Below are 20,097 nucleotides of genomic sequence, written 5' to 3'. Positions count from 1 at the left end.
TAATAACTACTATAATATAATACTGCCCCCTATATACAAGAATATAACTACTATAATACTGGCCCTATATACAAGAATATAACTACTATAATACTGCACCTATATACAAAAATATAACTACTATAATACTGCCCCTATATACAAGAATATAACTACTATAATACTGCTCCTATATACAGGAATATAACTACTATAATATTGCCTCCTATATACAAGAATATAACTACTATAATACTGCCCCCAATGTACAAAGAATATAACTACTATAATACTGCCCCTATATACAAGAATATAACTACTATAATACTGCCCCCTATGTACAAGAATATAACTACTATAATACTGCCTCCTATATACAATAATATAACTACTATAATACTGCCCCATATATACAATAATATAACTACTATAATACTGTTCCTATATACAGGAATATAACTACTATAATATTGCCTCCTATATACAAGAATATAACTACTATAATACTGCCCCCAATGTACTAGAATATAACTACTATAATACTGCCCCTATATACAAGAATATAACTACTATAATACTGCCCCTATGTACAAGAATATAACTACTATAATACTGCCTCTATATACAAGAATATAACTACTATAATACTGCCCCCTATATACAATAATATAACTACTATAATACTGCTCCTATATACAAGAATATAACTACTATAATACTGCCCCCTTTATACAAGAATATAACTACTATAATACTGTTCCTATATACAAGAATATAACTACTATAATACTGCCCCCTATATACAAGAATATAACTACTATAATACTGCTCCTATATACAAGAATATAACTACTATAATACTGTTCCTATATACAAGAATATAACTACTATAATACTGCCCCCTATATACAAGAATATAACTACTATAATACTGCCCCCTATATACAAGAATATAACTACTATAATACTGTTCCTATATACAAGAATATAACTACTATAATATGCCCCTATATACAAGAATATAACTACTATAATACTGCCTCCTATATACAAGAATATAACTACTATAATACTGTTCCTATATACAAGAATATAACTACTATAATATGCCCCTATATACAAGAATATAACTACTATAATACTGCCTCCTATATACAAGAATATAACTACTATAATACTGCCCCCTATATACAATAATATAACTACTATAATACTGCTCCTATATACAATAATATAACTACTATAATACTGTTCCTATATACAGGAATATAACTACTATAATATTGCCTCCTATATACAAGAATATAACTACTATAATACTGCCCCCAATGTACTAGAATATAACTACTATAATACTGCCCCTATATACAAGAATATAACTACTATAATACTGCCCCCTATGTACAAGAATATAACTACTATAATACTGCCTCCTATATACAAGAATATAACTACTATAATACTGCCCCCTATATACAATAATATAACTACTATAATACTGCTCCTATATACAAGAATATAACTACTATAATACTGCCCGCTTTATACAAGAATATAACTACTATAATACTGCCCCCTATATACAAGAATATAACTACTATAATACTGTTCCTATATACAAGAATATAACTACTATAATACTGCCCCTATATACAAGAATATGACTACTATAATAGTGTCCCTATATACAAGAATATAACTTCTATAATACTGCCCCCTATATACAAGAATATAACTACTATAATACTGCCTCCTATATACAAGAATATAACTACTATAATACTGCCTCCTATATACAAGAATATAACTACTATAATACTGCCCCCTATATACAAGAATATAACTACTATAATACTGCCCCCTATATACAAGAATATAACTACTATAATACTGTTCCTATATACAAGAATATAACTACTATAATATGCCCCTATATACAAGAATATAACTACTATAAAACTGTTCCTATATACAAGAATATAACTACTATAATACTGCCCCCTATATACAAGAATATAACTACTATAATACTGCTCCTATATACAAGAATATAACTACTATAATACTGTTCCTATATACAAGAATATAACTACTATAATATTGCCCCCTATATACAAGAATATAACTACTATAATACTGCCCCCTATATACAAGAATATAACTACTATAATACTGTTCCTATATACAAGAATATAACTACTATAATACTGCCCCCTATATACAAGAATATAACTACTATATTACTGCCCCTATATACAAGAATATAACTACTATAATAGTGTCCCTATATACAAGAATATAACTACTATAATGCTGCCCCCTATATACAAGAATATAACTACTATAATACTGCCTCCTATATACAAGAATATAACTACTATAATACTGCCTCCTATATACAAGAATATAACTACTATAATACTGCCCCCTATATACAAGAATATAACTACTATAATACTGCTCCCTATATACAAGAATATAACTACTATAATTCTGCCCACTATATACAAGAATATAACTACTATAATACTGCCCCCTATATACAAGAATATAACTACTATAATACTGTTCCTATATACAAGAATATAACTACTATAATACTGCCCCCTATATATAAGAATATAACTACTATAATACTGCCCCTATATCCAAGAATATAACTACTATAATACTCCCTCCTATATACAAGAATATAACTACTATAATACTCCCTCCTATATACAAGAATATAACTACTATAATACTGCCCCTATATACAAGAATATAACTACTATAATACTGCTCCTATATACAAGAATATAACTACTATAATACTGCTCCTATATACAAGAATATAACTACTATAATACTGTCCCTATATACAAGAATATAACTACTATAATACTCCCCATATATACAAGAATATAACTACTATAATACTGTCCCCTATATACAGGAATATAACTACTATAATACTGACCCCTATATACAAGAATATAACTACTATAATACTGCTCCTATATACAAGAATATAACTACTATAATACTGTTCCTATATACAAGAATATAACTACTATAATACTGCCCCCTATATACAAGAATATAACTACTATAATACTGCCCCTATATCCAAGAATATAACTACTATAATACTCCCTCCTATATACAAGAATATAACTACTATAATACTGCCCCCTATATAGAAAAATATAACTACTATAATACTGCCCCTATATACAAGAATATAACTACTATAATACTGCTCCTATATACAAGAATATAACTACTATAATACTGCCCCTATATACAAGAATATAACTACTATAATACTGCCCCCTATATACAAGAATATAACTACTATAATACTGCTCCTATATACAAGAATATAACTACTATAATACTGTCCCTATATACAAGAATATAACTACTATAATACTCCCCATATATACAAGAATATAACTACTATAATACTGTCCCATATATACAGGAATATAACTACTATAATACTGCCCCCTATATACAAGAATATAACTACTATAATACTGTTCCTCATGGACAATATTTTTCATATGTGTTTGGAATCGCAGATAAACCATAAAACAATGATGATACTACATTTTATTACATTTCTACTAATTATTGTTTTATTTTATCTATGTAAATTAATTTAACCCCTTCCCACTCGACTGTGAACGTTGTGGCTCCACAGGGGGAGAAGTATACACTGGGGGATACAAAGTTTGACTCTCTCACGGATCTTATTGAAGCTTATAAGAAGAAGCATATAGAAGAAGTATCTGGAGCTTTTGTGTACTTGAAAAAGGTGAGATCAGAAACTCATTACGTCTCCTCCATAGTGTGGACCAGAGTGAGTTATTGTCTCAATACATTGCAAAGTGTTATATTAGTTTCACTGAGGACTTTGATCAGGGGCCTAATAGATAACCGTGGGGGTCCCATTGCAAAACTTTTAATAGGGCTCCACTCCGCTATACCCACTATCAGCTGCAATTGAGTTCCGGAAATGGAAAGATTATGACTATTATGGTCATTCTTGGTCTTTTGAGGCTTTTTCTCTCTTCATTGACCCCTCAATTCCTTATGGTCACCTTAGCAGTGGCTATGACTGCCTCTCCGATAGTTACGTCCTTGACTGTGGTCAATATGACTACTTTGGTGATACCTAATTCTTAAAGATCTATTCCAGGAGATTGTACTTCAAAATGAAATATTTCCCTACCTGGCTGAGGTCTATGGTAATGTCCATCCTGATCTACCGGATTCATGAACCTAAGGTCTCATATTAAAAAAAGTTTCTAAAGAAAAGAGTAGACTTGGCCATTCGTATATGTCTTTTCTCCATCTTCTCAGTCTCCTTCTTTACCTCCCTGTCCCTGTCTATATCTCTTACAGCCATACCACTCCACCAGAGTTAACGCAGCCGACATTGAGAGTCGCATGAAGGAACTAGACAAAAAGTCTGAAAAAGAGGAGGCTTCGAAGGCAGGATTCTGGGAAGAGTTTGATGTAAGTGTTTCGTGATTTTCTTGGGCAGAAGTTCTGGATTCACTTTCTGACCTGAAACCAAATGTAACCTTTCCTGCATTCTGTAATATTATATTTTTCTCAGTTTATTTTTCTCATCCGTCGTCCGTGCCGACTTATCTCCTTCTTAATTTGATACTTTGGATTTGATCTGCTTATTTTATCACATGTCCTTGCCCATTAATTTGTGGAAGACTTCATTTTTCCCGTAGTCCTCAAATTGCCCGTCACAATCTGGCTCAATTTTTTATATTTGCACCTAAATTTAGAATTCACAAACCTGCAGGGTGTTGTTCTATCAGTATTGGGTGGGGGTAGGTGAAGACCGGTCTATGGGTCCCAGGGCAAGAAGTTGTCTCATCAACAACACAAGCAAGGCGACATCGCCTAATGGGAGGCGTTCAGATGATCCAGTCAATCCAGTAGTTGAGTCCCTCATCTGCATGAGACACAACGGGGCCAGTATGCCCCACAGCAGCTTGGACTTTGGGACATTGCCCAATTACTCAATCACTTGGATTGTGCCAGGTTATTAACTATATTATTTATAATGATCACATTGTCATAAAATGTTCTCTGGAGAAAGTAAACATTTTTTGGAGAAGTTAGATTCGCTGTCATGTGGTCATTTTTTTTGAAAGAGCAATTTTAATGGGCACATTGCGTTAAAGCTTGCCATACACATTAGAGAGAAATCGGGCAGTGTACTCCAAAATACCTGCTTTAGTTGAGCTCCTATTAGACTGGCCAATTTTGGCCGGTGCAACGAGCTCCGGTCAACGAGACCGTACGTTGATTGGCACTTGTTTGTTCCTGTCATAAGGAGCTATGTATGGGCACGATCGCTCGTTACTCTGATCGCTCGTTACTCTGATCGCTCGTTACTCTGATCGCTCGTTACTCTGATCGCTCGTTACTCTGATCGCTCGTTACTCTGATCGCTCGTTACTCTGATCGCTCGTTACTCTGATCGCTCGTTACTCTGATCGCTCGTTCCCATACAATATTATTATCATGTCGGCAGCGCGTCTCCCTGTTTACACACCAAGATGTGCTGCCGACAATGATAATGTTTTACTTTTTTAAAACGATACGATCAGCAGAGGAATGAGCGTTTGTTCGCTGATCGCTGCCCTTTTTACACAGGGCAGATATCGGCAACGAGCGATATTTGAACGCTTGTTTGCCCTATAATTGGCCAGTGTAAAAGGGTCAGTCTTAGTAAATCTTGTCCATAGTCCCTATTAATCATTGGCTGAAAAAGTCAACACTGGGTCATTATGGCCAAATCCTATTTAATGTAGAAATCTTACGTTTACCTTCTTAAAAGCTATGTACACCTTTGAAAAGGTTTTTTGCTTTTTTTTTGTAATAAAAATGTGTATCAGTGTGTTTGGTACAACTTTGTAATGACATTTTATTAAAAACTATTTTTACTTTTTGAGATACAGCTGCTTTGTATCCTGCATATAGAGCAGCTGTATCTATCACTGAGACCTGAATCCGTCAGGTCAGCGGGTCCTGCGGCTCCCTGACAGTTCAGAACTTAGATGTGATCGATTACAGGTGGACACACAGCACCTGCTGACACTGAACCTGTCAGTCCCACTGACCTGACGGATACAGGATTCAGCGCTAGATACAGCTGCTCTGTATACAGGATATAAAGCAGCTGTATCTGAAAAAGAAAAATCGTTTTTAATAAAATGTCATTACAAAGTTGCACCAAACACACTGACGTTTTTATTGAAAATAAAAAGTTTTTAATGGTGTACATAGCCTTTAAATCAAGTCTTTAAGTAGGGTTGGGGTGCGATGGGGTACAGGCTAGATACAAAATGTATTATAGGGATTCTTCTACATAAGCTTTATGTGTCTTTCCTTTACAGGCTCTTCAAAAACAGGAATCCAACTTACTGTATGATCGAATAGAGGGCCAAAGGCTAGAAAACAAAAGCAAAAACCGCTACAAAAATATCCTTCCATGTGAGTTTGTCTAGATCGAAGCCATTGTAGTCTCAGCATTGACCTTCTGTCATCTAACTTGTGTTTAGCAATCATTGTAACGCCACTCAGCTCATTATGATCTTGAGAATCTCCGATGTAGATGTCCTGGCCATTACAAAGAAGTAAGCAGCATTCAATTGACAGCCGCTCCTTCTGCTGGCAGGGAATAGAGCAGCTGTCAGAACATAGTCGCTCTTTTCTCTACTTCTTGCAACAATATCCAAGGACTGGGGTACTTAACTAATGAACACATACCAGGGAAATTAGCATGCAGATTGGTGATGGGTACATAATGCCAGGTTTATCCTGGGTATCGAATGGGCCGTGGGGGCTTATCTCTGAACCGGTACCTAATTTGCCTCTTTGTTCTTGTATTCTGTTCTTTCCAGTTGACCACACAAGAGTTAAACTACATTGTGAAGACCCAAATATTCCAGGCGCAGATTATATCAATGCCAATTATGTGACGGTGAGTGTCTTGGGTAGAAGAGGGAGGAAAGCATCTGGTCTTGTCGGAGTGCTTGAAGAACATTAGAAGCTCTTTCGATTCGTAGAATGGACATAGAAGATTCCAGGTTTCCTTCCAAATTGCCGTAACCGATTAAAAAGTTCTTCTGTAGTTTATCCACCACTGAAACATCCAATAAAAGTGACTTGTGGGGTCACAACTTTCCTTTGTATGGGAAATTCAAAAATATTGGCCAATTCCAGACCTAATTAGAATTCGGGACTATTTGGGGCACATGGATCATTGGTTGCTCATCTAAAATCTGGAGTAATATGTTGTATAGGTTACAAAAATTATTTAAAAAATGTGCATGATTTCTCTCTCTCAGAACCAACTAATTGGTGAAGATGAACCTTCAAAACATTTCATTGCTTGTCAAGGGTGTCTGCCGTCCACCACTAAAGACTTCTGGCAGATGGTCTGGCAGGAGAACAGCCGGGTCATAGTGATGACCACTAAAGAGATAGAGAAGGGCCGGGTGAGGCTTCTCATTGTCAACACTGCTCTACTTTATTTTCTTATGTTTCCCATTAAAATTCTTATACATTTTTCAGTCTTCTCCTCTTTCTTCAAGCCAGCATTAGCTCTATGCACTAGGAAAGCCTACTTTAAATTAAAGTGAATGTCCACCTTTTAATGCCCATTCTGGGCTGATTAATTTCCTAATATATCTTTATAGTGGTTGTAACTCAGCTTTTCTGATACAGAGCTCCAAATCTCCTGCATGGACATAAATGATAAAATTCCTGCTACCTGCAGCCACCACTAGGGGGAGCCTGTGTACTAAATGTGTAAATAATGCGCAGTGAACTCCTGAGCTCCCCCTTGTGGTAACAGCAGAAAGATAGAATTTTTATTATTTAACGTTATGGTGGATGTCTCCTTCATAATACACTTGACTGTGACTCGTCTTCTAGATTTTGTCTTACTGATTGTTTCCTTTAAATCGCTGTCTTTCTGGACTGTATTGTAATAATTCTCATACTGACCTTTTCATTCCATTCTAGACTAAATGTGTCCCCTACTGGCCAGACGTTGGGACTGATGGGAAGGTATATGGAAACTTTTGGGTTGAAATTATTTCGGACCATGAGGCCTTGGAGTACAAGTTCCGGCAACTACAAGTGTCGTGTCTAAAGGATGTAAGTATGCAGCTGATCAATAGGCATGATAAAGGCATTATTGTCATCAGATTGTAATTTAGAATTTTGCAAATAGTCTCCTACCGTTTTGTGTATACGGATCCATGTGTCTCCATGGTTACAGACTACAAACAAGCCCTGTGTAGTCTGATCTTGTAGTCATGTGTTACTCCACTCCCTCTGCTTGTTAATCTACAGGCAATAGAAGAGGGGGCAGATAGAAGAGAGTAAAAATGGTTTTACAAGAGCAGATATCACCCGTGTTTAACTACCTTTAATGATCGCCGATCGACAATACAGCTTGTTGATCGGCGCTCATTTGTTCCATTCACAAGCAGCAATGATCGTTAAGTATGGAGACGAATGATCGTTACTATGATCGTGCGTCCCCATGCATTTGCTTTGTTTCCAGAACATTTCTTTATTTACACAGGGAGATCTGCTCCGACTAGCGACCATTTTTTTAGCCTTATAAAAGATGCGATCAGCCAATTAACTAGCGTTTGTTTGTTGATCGGCTGATCTTTACCCTTTTTACATGGGGCAGTGATCGGTAACGAACGTTTGTACGAATGCTCATTCACCCGATCATTGGGCCGTGTAAAAGGGCCTAAACAAGCAACTGTAGGATCAGACTACACAGGGTTTGTTTGTAGTCTGTAACCATGGAGACACGTAGGTCTGTATAGTAGCTGTAAATACAATAGGATATTTAACATTTGCAGAGTTTCTTCATTTTAATTTTAGATGCATTACAATAATGAGAAAAAAATGGTTGCAAAAGTTTGCATACCCTTTACGAAGGTTTGGTGGCTTGAAGGGTTATTCCCATCATACATTGGGATGGCATATAGCCGGAATATACCATCAATTTGTAATCCATGGGGGTTTGACTGCCGGGACCCCAACCGATCCTGAGAATGAATGGGCTGCCATACTGGTTTAGTGCTATGTCCCCTTCTCCGTTTTTCCCTGTACAGCGTTTTTCCCGTTATGCAGGGAGCTGCAACACAACTCCATTCAAGTGAATGGGGCCACGCTCTAGTTGCAGTTTGGTTGCCGGATGTGTAGGGAAAACTTTGAAAGAGTGCAGCGCTAAACCAGCGTTGTAGCCTATTCATTCTCCGGATCGGTGGGGGGTCCCGTCACGATATGACATCACTCTGTGTGATGGGAATAACCCTCTAATAACCGTTTATCTTCAAATATCCTGGAGCAAGAAACAACCAAAACAATTTATAACCTATCCATAGATTAGGGGATAAGTGTTTGATCGCTGGGGCTACCATCGCTGAACCCCACCGATCCAGAGAGTGGGGGTGCTGCTCCATTCATACAGGGGACCCGGGCCCCCACGTTCTCTGGATCGGTGGGGGTCCCAGCAGTGCAATATTTGGAATGTGTGGGGACGATTGATCATTACCACAACCGTTCGTCCCCATACAACTTGTTGGCAGCATATTCCCGGTCTACACCGGGGGAGATGTGCTGCCGACTAGCGAACATTTGGCCGATGCGAATGGCTGATCGCCGCCCTGTTAACACAGGCCAATGATCGGGAATGATCGCCAGGAGCGCTCGTTCATTGTCTCTTATAAAAGGGTCTGAACATTATGCTTTCTCCTCCTGTTAAACACGTGATCTCCCATCTTTATGGCCTATTGTCCGGAAAGTTTAGAGAATCTATGCTCATCCCGCTGAAGGTAAAATGGAAAGGTGATGTAGTCCCCTGACTGAGGATGAGTGGGACAGAGCCCTCTCCTCCCCTAAATCTGAATCGTCCAACTATAACGAGTGACTATTTTACATACTGCACAGGGCGTATTATACCACCCCTAGATAACATCGCTTCCGTCCTGACTACCCTGACGAATGCCCTAAATGTGGGCTTACCTCAGACTCCTTTACCATCTGGTGTGGTCCTGCCCTAAGTTAGCCGGGTTCTGGGATCAGGTTATCAAATGTCTGAAAGATGAGATGGGGTCCCCTGTCCCGCTGTGCCCTAAGACCTGTCTATTCACTCCTGACCCTGCGGAATATGACTCCCGTCAAATCCATACACTTGTCGTGGAGACATTATATTATGCCAAAAAGCTGTTAGCCAAAACTTGGTCGTCCTGTCGTGCCCCTACATTTGCAGAATTGCTGTTTGTGGTTGGTCTTATGTTACCCCATAAGAAGTGGTTATTCCAACATAGAAACTGTCCTCTCAAGTTTACCAAAATTTGGGACAGATGCCTGCCGTCTCCTGCCACTGTCTGCTCCCCCCGACACAGAATCTCTGACTCGCCCCCGAGCCCTTAACCTGTTTACTGCCAAGGACGTGGCTCCTATTTGGCCCCTATCCAGTTGGCTCCTCTCGCATTCCATGTATAGAGTATAGAATTTCACTTTCAACGCTGTATAAATATTGGTCCTGATCTTCCGCTGAATGTTACCTGATATATTTAGGTTGTACTTTTATGCACCTGTGGAAACTGTTTGAGATCGGCTCTACGTACCGCTTCATAATTATTCCAGGAGTGTCTACTTACCAGATGCCACGCTCGCTTTATACTGTTTTGTGTCACGTTTCTTTACTCAATAACTTTCCTTGTCCTAATTGATTGCACTTACGATTCCTCGGACACATTACTGTACTGAATCACTATGTTCTTTTCTACTCTCGCGCAAGAGATCACAGTCTTGTCGTCCTTGTCTGCCGAGAGCTGAAAAGTGAGTGAGGGAGTGCGCGTACAGCTCCGAGCTGCGCGCACACGCTGTCCTCTCTCCAGCTCTCGCTGTGGCCACTGTCCGTAGCTGATTGGTTGGACAGTGTCACAGCCATGTTACACGCCCCGTTGCCTAAAGACACCCCATTGACAGTTCAGGGGGTTATTTAAATATCGGGTGCCAAATATAACGGAGGAGGGTAGAATTTTTTTTTAAAGTGCTCCAGGGTTTGCACAGCCCTCCCCCATTACATGCTACACACGTATGGGCAGGTGAAAGGTTCTCTTTAAACATCTTCTGTAGTAGCAATCCAGATAATCTAGAAATTATAACCGTCCAACATGAAGTGATCCGGTCCCATGAAGGATTTCTGGCCTATGCCGGACTATCAGAATTTTGCTGACTATAATGGTCACGTCCGCACTTACATTAGGGTCTGGCTATAGTTTTTGCCCCTCACTTGGCATTTGCCCTTGTCATGGTCTAATTCATGTGTTTGTGCTTCCAGCGTGCCAAGACCCGGGAGATCTTTCACTACCAGTACTTGAGCTGGCCGGATCATGGCGTGCCCTCTGACCCCGGAGGTGTCCTTAACTTTTTGGGGGAGATTAACCACATGCAAGAGAGCATTCCCTCAGCTGGACCCATCATTGTGCATTGCAGGTAACATAACATTGCAGACACTTTGCCTATCATGTCATGTCTTATTCTCCAGTCACATCCAGAGCTGCATTCAAATTATACTGGCTTCCAGTTAGCCCTTAGGCTGGTTGTCCTTCAATCTCTCTGCTTGCTCCATTGATCGAGTTTCTATACAGACCATGCTCTGATGTGTTGCATTGTCAAAGATGTAGTGTTTACAGTAAGTAATGTACAGTAGTGTGTTGTAGAAAACACTACATCTCCCCCAATGCACTGGAACAGAGTGCTATGCGTTATAGGATCAAAGCTGTTAGGGGTATTCCTGGTAGATTTCTGTTGGCAGGCAGTTTAGTCCTGAATGCAGCTCTGGATGTGACTGGAGTATAAACCAATCTAACTCAAGACTAGTATAAGAATGGTAAAGCAAGTTATGTGCTCAACAACAGATGTAGGATGTTGATGGTAGCCAGAAATGTCGTCCACTCTCCTATTATCTCCTCCGCTTCATTCACAGTGCAGGGATTGGTCGTACCGGGACCATCATTGCTATTGACATGTTGGTTGATGCAATCCAAACAAAAGGTAAGAAGGAAAACAAAGGGTTAATATTACCTTATTCTGGATATTTTGTTTGTTTCTCCCCATAATCTCATAGACTTCTCACTTCTCCTCAGTCCATTCTAATACTCATTTATCAGTAGAGCACTTGTGAAATCTGTCCAAGCCCCCCCCCCCTTTATTCATGTAATTCGACACAAACCCAAATGTCTCTTCCTGCTGAACGTGTTTTATACAAAGCAGCCAATTGAGCAAGCAGAGCTGCAGTGTAAAGCATGGGGGAGGGACAGTGCAGTAGGCGGAGCCTCTTCGAGGTGGATTTCAGACTACCACAAACTCCATTAGAAATGCAGCTAAGCTGAAGTCACGATCCTAGCTGTGCTTTAATGAAGCAGAAAATGCATAGGAGGTTAGGATTACCCGAAGGTCAGTAGAGTAGCTCACGGGGGCGGTGGCCCCGGGCCCACTGAGATGGTGGGGCCCAGGGCTGGTCCCCCAGCGGCAGTGTGTCCCGGTTCATCTGTATCTGCGTCCTCAGGATGCAGATACAGTTGAATCCAATGCTGGAGCAGGGAACTGACGGATCTGTACCATTATAGTGTGTGGGGGCAGCTATAAGGGCATTATACTGTGTGGGCAGCTATAAGGGCATTATACTGTGTGGGGGCAGCTATAAGGGCATTATACTGTGTGGGGGCAGCTATGGGGGCATTATACTGTGTGGTGGCAGTTATGGGGGGCATTATACTGTGTGGGGGCAGCTATAAGGGCATTATACTGTGTGGGCAGCTATAAGGGCATTATACTGTGTGGGCAGCTATAAGGGCATTATACTGTGTGGGCAGCTATAAGGGCATTATACTGTGTGGGCAGCTATAAGGGTCATTATACTGTGTGGGGACAGCTATAAGGGCATTATACTGTGTGGGGCAGCTATAAGGGCATTATACTGTGTGGGGGCAGCTATAAGGGCATTATACTGTGTGGGGGCAGCTATAAGGGCATTATACTGTGTGGGCAGCTATAAGGGCATTATACTGTGTGGGGGCAGCTATAAGGGCATTATACTGTGTGGGGCAGCTATAAGGGCATTATACTGTGTGGGCAGCTATAAGGGCATTATACTGTGTGGGGCAGCTATAAGGGTCATTATACTGTGTGGGGGCAGCTATAAGGGCATTATACTGTGTGGGCCAGCTATAAGGGCATTATACTGTGTGGGGGCAGCTATAAGGGCATTATACTGTGGGGACAGCTATAAGGGCATTATACTGTGTGGTGGCAGCTACAAGGGCATTATACTGTGTGGGGGCAGCTACAAGGGCATTATACTGTGTGGGGGCAGCTACAAGGGCATTATACTGTGTGGGGGCAGCTACAAGGGCATTATACTGTGTGGGGGCAGCTACAAGGGCATTATACTGTGTGGGGGCAGCTACAAGGGCATTATACTGTGTGGGGGCAGCTACAAGGGCATTATACTGTGTGGGGGCAGCTACAAGGGCATTATACTGTGTGGGGGCAGGTACAAGGGCATTATACTGTGTGGGGGCAGGTACAAGGGCATTATACTGTGTGGGGGCAGGTACAAGGGCATTATACTGTGTGGGGGCAGGTACAAGGGCATTATACTGTGTGGGGGCAGGTACAAGGGCATTATACTGTGTGGGGCAGGTACAAGGGCATTATACTGTGTGGGGGCAGGTACAAGGGCATTATACTGTGTGGGGGCAGCTATGGGGATATTATACTGTGTGGGCAGCTACAAGGGCATTATACTGCGTGGGGGCAGCTACAAGGGCATTATACTGTGTGGGGGCAGCTACAAGGGCATTATACTGTGTGGGGGCAGCTACAAGGGCATTATACTGTGTGGGGGCAGCTACAAGGGCATTATACTGTGTGGGGGCAGCTACAAGGGCATTATACTATGTGGGGGCAGCTACAAGGGCATTATACTGTGTGGGGGCAGCTACAAGGGCATTATACTGTGTGGGGGCAGCTACAAGGGCATTATACTGTGTGGGGGCAGCTACAAGGGCATTATACTGTGTGGGGGCAGCTACAAGGGCATTATACTGTGTGGGGGCAGCTACAAGGGCATTATACTATGTGGGGGCAGCTACAAGGGCATTATACTGTGTGGGGGCAGCTACAAGGGCATTATACTGTGTGGGGGCAGCTACAAGGGCATTATACTGTGGGGGCAGCTACAAGGGCATTATACTGTGTGGGGGCAGCTATAAGGGCATTATACTGTGGGGGCAGCTACGGGGGCATTATACTGTGTGGGGGCAGCTATAAGGGCATTATACTGTGGGGGCAGCTATAAGGGCATTATACTGTGGGGGCAGCTACGGGGGCATTATACTGTGTGGGGGCAGCTATAAGGGCATTATACTGTGTGGGGGCAGCTATAAGGGCATTATACTGTGTGGGGGCAGCTATAAGGGCATCATACTGTGGGGGCAGCTATGGGGGCATTATACTGTGTGGGGGCAGCTACAAGGGCATTATACTGTGTGGGGGCAGCTACAGGGGCATTATCCTGTGGGGGCAGCTATAGGGGCAATATACTATGTGGGGTGGGGCCCACTCAGATTGGTTTAGCCCCCCTGTGCTATACACCTAGCTACGCTACTGCCGAACGTAGTGACATATGTAACCATTAAGCCCACAAATAGATATCCATGGTAAGAGGATTATAAGATAACTAAGTATCTACTCCAACTCGCTTGATTTTAGTTTTCAGCTATTGTTCTGAAGGGAGGGAGATCAGCGTCTAATGTACACAATGGCACCGCTTATCTCTGTCAAAAATAAGATCCTATTCCGTGACTGCTTCTGTCTTTCCTAAAGGTCTGGACTGTGACATTGATGTGCAGAAAACTATCCAAATGGTGAGGTCTCAGCGCTCGGGGATGGTGCAGACGGAGGCGCAGTACAAGTTCACCTATGCCGCTATAGCCCAGTACATCGACTCGGCCAAATACAAATTGCAGGCGCTAGAGGTACAGGAAGTGTTATACGGGGAGTGTGGATAAGGGATGGAGGCTGAAGAGTCCCATATATATATATTATATAGTGAAAACATCTCCCACCTGATAATCCAGAGTCTGATAATCCAGAGTTTGTTTCCAGAACAGAACTGCAATATAATATGAAACCTCAGAAGAACAGAAGTCTCCTAATTGGTTCTGTCTGCTCAGTCTTCTGAGAGATTCCAGATTATTTTGCAGTTAGTACCAGATTATCAGAATTTCCAGACTATCAGATGCCGGATTAAAGAACTTTACTGTATATGATGATTTCTACACAATGAATACTCTAAGGGAATGTCTCCCCTCTGTTTCCAACAGAAAACAAAGGTTGAATCAGAATATGGAAACTTGGGATTGTCTTTTGCCAAGATGAAGGTGAAGCGGAGCTCCTCCAAGTACGACGTCCACACCCTCCAGTGTAACGTTCACCCCCTCTCGGTGCGCACGTCTCCTCACATCTGTCTTGGATTTTATTTCAGGTCTAAAGAAGAAGGAACAGTTTACGAAAATATGAACGCCAGAAAAGAGAAAAAAGAAAAAGTTAACAAAAAAACGTCGTCAGAAAGGGAGAAACCCCGAACCTCCATGAAGAAGAAGTGACAAAGGTGGGAGAAGTCTCCCGGCTGCCAGAGCATGCTGGGGGTTGTAGTTTTGCAGCATCTAGAGAGCCAGAGGTTGGAGACCATGGGTACAAACACTGCTCATTGTCAATCTATGTTGTATAATCGCTACTTTACTATTGCGGGTTTTCCCCAATTAATTTAATGGGGAGGTAAAACCTGCAACAAATAGCAGATGTTGCCATTTTTGGGGCAGAAAAGCTGCGATTCCACCGCAAAAATCGCAACTCAGAGAAAAAAAAAGTTATACTTACCCAAATCTCTGCTTCTGCATCCAGCACTGCCTCCAGGGATGATGTTTCATCCCATGTGACCGCTGCAGCCAATCACAGGCTGTAGTGGTCACATGGGATGAAACGTCAACCCAGGAGGCCGGGCTGTTGGATGTTAGAGGGATGCGTCGCCATGAGTACATATACATATAGATTTTGTTTTTTCTATTATATATTTTTACATGCAGTTTTCCGCAGCCGACATTCTGGACGAAAAACTGCAGTGCAATTTGGTGCGGTTTTTCGGCCAGAATTCCCAGCGAGCTCCGGGGCGGATATACTATGTACTTTTCCGCAGCGTAGCCGCCCTGTGTGAACAAAGCCAAAGAATGAGGACGGGCTCATAGACATTCTCTAGGTCATAGCAGAGGTTTTGTAAATGTGACCAGACGCCACTTGTGAGAAACACATACAAAGTGATTACTCTGAGATCATTGGGGGTTCCATAAAGGAATTACACCCCAAAAATGCTTGTGCAGTGTCCATCGGGTTTCTCACCCCCACTAAGATTTTGAGCCCTGGTTGGACACTGGATCACGGCCTTTCCTAAGCTTGGGCAAGGGTGGCCACTTGTCCTTGACCCTTGGGGGGCTTTGGCTCGCAGGGTTAGGGAATGTCACAAGTCTTTTACTTTTCCGAGTGGGCATGTGACAGGCCGCATCCTAAGGCTAGTTTGCAGGTCGTGTGCATATGAGGCCTTAGATGCCAGACAGTATCACCCATGATAGGCTTAAATACACGGCTCAGCAGTCTTACCGACGATAGGTTTAGATACACAGGCTCAGCACACAGTATCACACGATAGGCGGAGATACACCAGCTCAGCAGTTTCACAGGTAATAGGCTTAGATACATTGGCTCAGCAGACCGTATTACACGTCAGGCTTAGATACATTATAAAACCAAATACTTGAAGACTTTGCGTGGGGTGGAGAGCACCCTGTAAATGCACAGTAACAAACAGCACCCCCTAGTGGCCAAACAAGGAAGTGTTCTAAATACAAGCTCTATACCGCAGTATAGTGAATCCTCCTCATTGTTGAAGTCCCTTGTGTGATCTTTTTCTCTTCTCTTGACAGCTTTGTCGGGTGGATCCCCTTCGTATTCCTCCAGCATCCAGACCCATTTTTACCTGATCCGAGACCTGGACAGTTTTGCTAGAAAATAATGTGAAATGACTGATAATTTAATAAAGTGTTATACATGTAGCGACTACCGGCTCTCATAGGAACGTGATGAATGTGAGAAACAGCCAGTTGCACTAAACGTATCATGTAGTCTGCGCCACTTCAAAAAATGTGGCACAATTAACGCGTTCTTACCGCGCTGCGTCCAACAGAGGACTCCGGGTCTAGATCTGAACAGAATACATTGTTTCCAGCTTTACATTAGGGGACATTTCAAAACAGGAAACGCACAAAGTAACGACAATTTTCTAGCAATTCAATTGTTGGCCATGCAATCAAGGGTCAGGTTCAGTTGTCCGTTTCCATATCAAAATTGGCACCAGTGTTGGAATCAGTGCCAAAAAAACGGCTGAAATCACCCCCCCCCCCTCAAGTCCAACAATATGACCGCGGAGGGCTGTCCAGCTTACAAAACCCATTGCCACATAACTCAGATCTTTTCATTGGTTAAGAGTGGAGACTGGAGCGTGATTAGAAAAACCTCTCACTCTTGACCTGTCCTGGATTAGGGCCCGTTCACATCTGCATTGGCGGTTAGGGGCCGGTCACAGATCCGGCCAAAAATACCAGAAACAATATCGCAGCATGCTGATGTAACGACTGACGTCCTGACGGAAACCCGACAGAACCCATTGAAGTCAATAGGTTCAGTCAGGCATCGGTTCTGCGTTGTTCAATGGGCACATCCCTTCCAGCATTTCCGTTGTTCTGCTCCATCAGATGGAGCAGAACAACAGAAAGCCAAACGCAGATGTGAACAGGCCCTTAGGGGGAGTTCGCACAGTTTTTTTGACTCTTAAAACGTGACAAAAAAAAGGCCGAAAATGCCTCCCATTGATTTCAAATGGGAGGCAGTGGCTGTTTTCTCCCTGCGAGCGGAAAAGCCGGCTCATGGAAAAAAGCGACATGCCCTATCTTGGGGCGTTTACGCCTCTGACATCAATGTGAGGCAGAGAAAGCGTATTTCGCAACGTTTTTTTCTCATAGGCGCTCAATGGCCACGGGCGAAATACGCTGCGAAAAATGGCATGCAGGCAGAGCAAAATCTGCCTCAAAATTCCAAACTGAGTTTTGAGGCAGATTTTCCGCCTACAAAAAACTCTGTGTGAACCCGGCCTTACACAGACAGCACATTGATACAAATGGACAGTGTAATGCCTCATTTCTCCTGTAGTGGCGCTGCAGGGAAATTGAACACTTAGGGTATGCTTACAGAAATCTGACCGATCAGTTGCTAGCGACATGCTGCCTGACAACCATTAATAAAGTATGTAGCTGTTACATTGTATCTATAGCAACCAGTCTGTCCGAAATAGCTCAAATCTGGATCGTCTGTGCTGACAGCAAAGTGGGGGGGGGGTGGGGTGGGGTGGGGGGGGGGGTGGAGGATGCAGCTCAGCAGCAGGGATAAAATGCCATCCCTCATCTCAGGCTGCATTATTAGGGTCTGTTCACACAGAGCCAAACACACCAGCACCTCCCCCCCCCCCCCCCCCAATTGCTATCAATAGGAGGCAGAGGAGTTTTTTTTACCCAGGTAACGTGGCAGCTCGCAGGGAAAAAAATAAAATTATAAGTCCTATCTTGCCATTGTTTCCACCTCTGACCTCCCATTAAAATCAATGGGTGGTAGGAGAAAGAAAAAAAAAGTGCTATTTGAGTGTTTTTCGTGGTCCTTGCATGAGCTTCAGTGGGTGCGGGTGAAGAAAAAAAATCAAAATCCGCCTCAAAATTGGAGGCACATTTTTTCTGAACAGGGCCTTAATCCGTTTTTTTTTCGTTACATGCAGATAAACAATGTAGCGAACAAGATCACGAAGCTGAAGCGCAAAAACAAGAAACACGTTCATTTTAAGTATCAGAATTATTATTTTTTTTAATATAAAGTTCACAAATCATTGCGGCTTCCCGGCCGGGGACAGTCCAACAAGTGTGACCAGATCTGGTTAATTTCCGTGCGGCGGCGGCGTGTATCCAACTCCACATTGAGGGTGGGGCGGTGGGGTCTTGGGTAGTTTCGGTCTACAGCCGTCATTTCTTGACTTTCCCTGTTATGAGGCTGTCACTGCAGAGAGAGGAAAGTGTCAGAACCATCAGAGCGACGTCTATAATAACTCCGCTTATAGCAAACACGTACATATATATATCTCTAGATCTCCATCTATCCTTGCAAAAGTATTAAAACCCCCTAAATAAACAACCCTTTAGTCTGAATTACAAATGACACTTCGGCCCAATTCACACGAGCAGATTTCAGGTCCGTGTTACACGCGTGAAAAGAACGCACGTCGCACGGACGCCATGGCGTCGCAATGGCGCCATTCAGACATTCCGTGTTTTTCACGCAGCGCGTGTCCGCCGCATTAAACTCACTGCCTGTCCTATTCTTGTGCGTTTTTTTGCGCATCACGCACCCATTGAATTCAATGGGTGCGTGAAAATCACGGACGGCACACGGACGCACATATCCGTGTGCGGTGCGTGATTCACGCAACAGTTGCTAAAGAAATTATTTTGAAAAAGAAAAACGCCTCATTCCGTATATTTTACGGACGTGAAACGCGTGACATACGTGCGTAAAAAACGCAGACACGCACCGTACACTGATGTCACACGGAACAGCAACGCAGGAAAAACATTTCGTGTGAATAAGGCCTTAGATTGTTCCAGCCAGTATTTTTATTGCAAACCAGTGATCTTCATCTTTTTAAATTCATAATTTTTTTTCCCTTTTAAATAAAGTTAAAAAAAAACAACAAACAACTGGAAAACGCTCCTTGCACAATTATTCAACCCCCTCAGATGTTCAGGCTTCAACTTTACTCTGCCTTTTATAACAAAAAAAACCTGTTTCTGCATAACCCCCCCACCCCTCCTCCTCCCCCCAGACAGGGAAAGGCTCCAT

The 20,097-nt window shown here is 42.1% G+C and overlaps 1 protein-coding gene across 1 annotated transcript in view; it reads left to right on the top strand.

Annotated features, from left to right (window-relative positions):
• Positions 1 to 17,220, top strand: part of PTPN6 (protein tyrosine phosphatase non-receptor type 6) — a 70,869-nt gene extending 53,649 nt beyond the window's left edge. Inside the window, exons 5-16 of the mRNA XM_075842333.1 lie at positions 3,668 to 3,781; positions 4,372 to 4,485; positions 6,393 to 6,489; positions 6,900 to 6,979; positions 7,347 to 7,496; positions 8,026 to 8,160; positions 11,381 to 11,535; positions 12,029 to 12,096; positions 14,932 to 15,083; positions 15,432 to 15,508; positions 15,593 to 15,718; positions 17,085 to 17,220. Of these exons, the coding sequence (XP_075698448.1) occupies positions 3,668 to 3,781; positions 4,372 to 4,485; positions 6,393 to 6,489; positions 6,900 to 6,979; positions 7,347 to 7,496; positions 8,026 to 8,160; positions 11,381 to 11,535; positions 12,029 to 12,096; positions 14,932 to 15,083; positions 15,432 to 15,508; positions 15,593 to 15,713 (1,263 nt within the window). The 3' untranslated portion in view covers positions 15,714 to 15,718; positions 17,085 to 17,220. The remainder of the gene's footprint in view (positions 1 to 3,667; positions 3,782 to 4,371; positions 4,486 to 6,392; positions 6,490 to 6,899; positions 6,980 to 7,346; positions 7,497 to 8,025; positions 8,161 to 11,380; positions 11,536 to 12,028; positions 12,097 to 14,931; positions 15,084 to 15,431; positions 15,509 to 15,592; positions 15,719 to 17,084) is intronic.
• Positions 17,221 to 20,097: the final 2,877 nt, after the last annotated feature.

This window comes from Rhinoderma darwinii, chromosome 11 (genome assembly GCF_050947455.1).
Source record: "Rhinoderma darwinii isolate aRhiDar2 chromosome 11, aRhiDar2.hap1, whole genome shotgun sequence".
Classification (NCBI taxonomy): Eukaryota; Metazoa; Chordata; class Amphibia; order Anura; family Rhinodermatidae; genus Rhinoderma; species Rhinoderma darwinii.
This window is presented reverse-complemented; position numbering and strand designations above follow the sequence as displayed.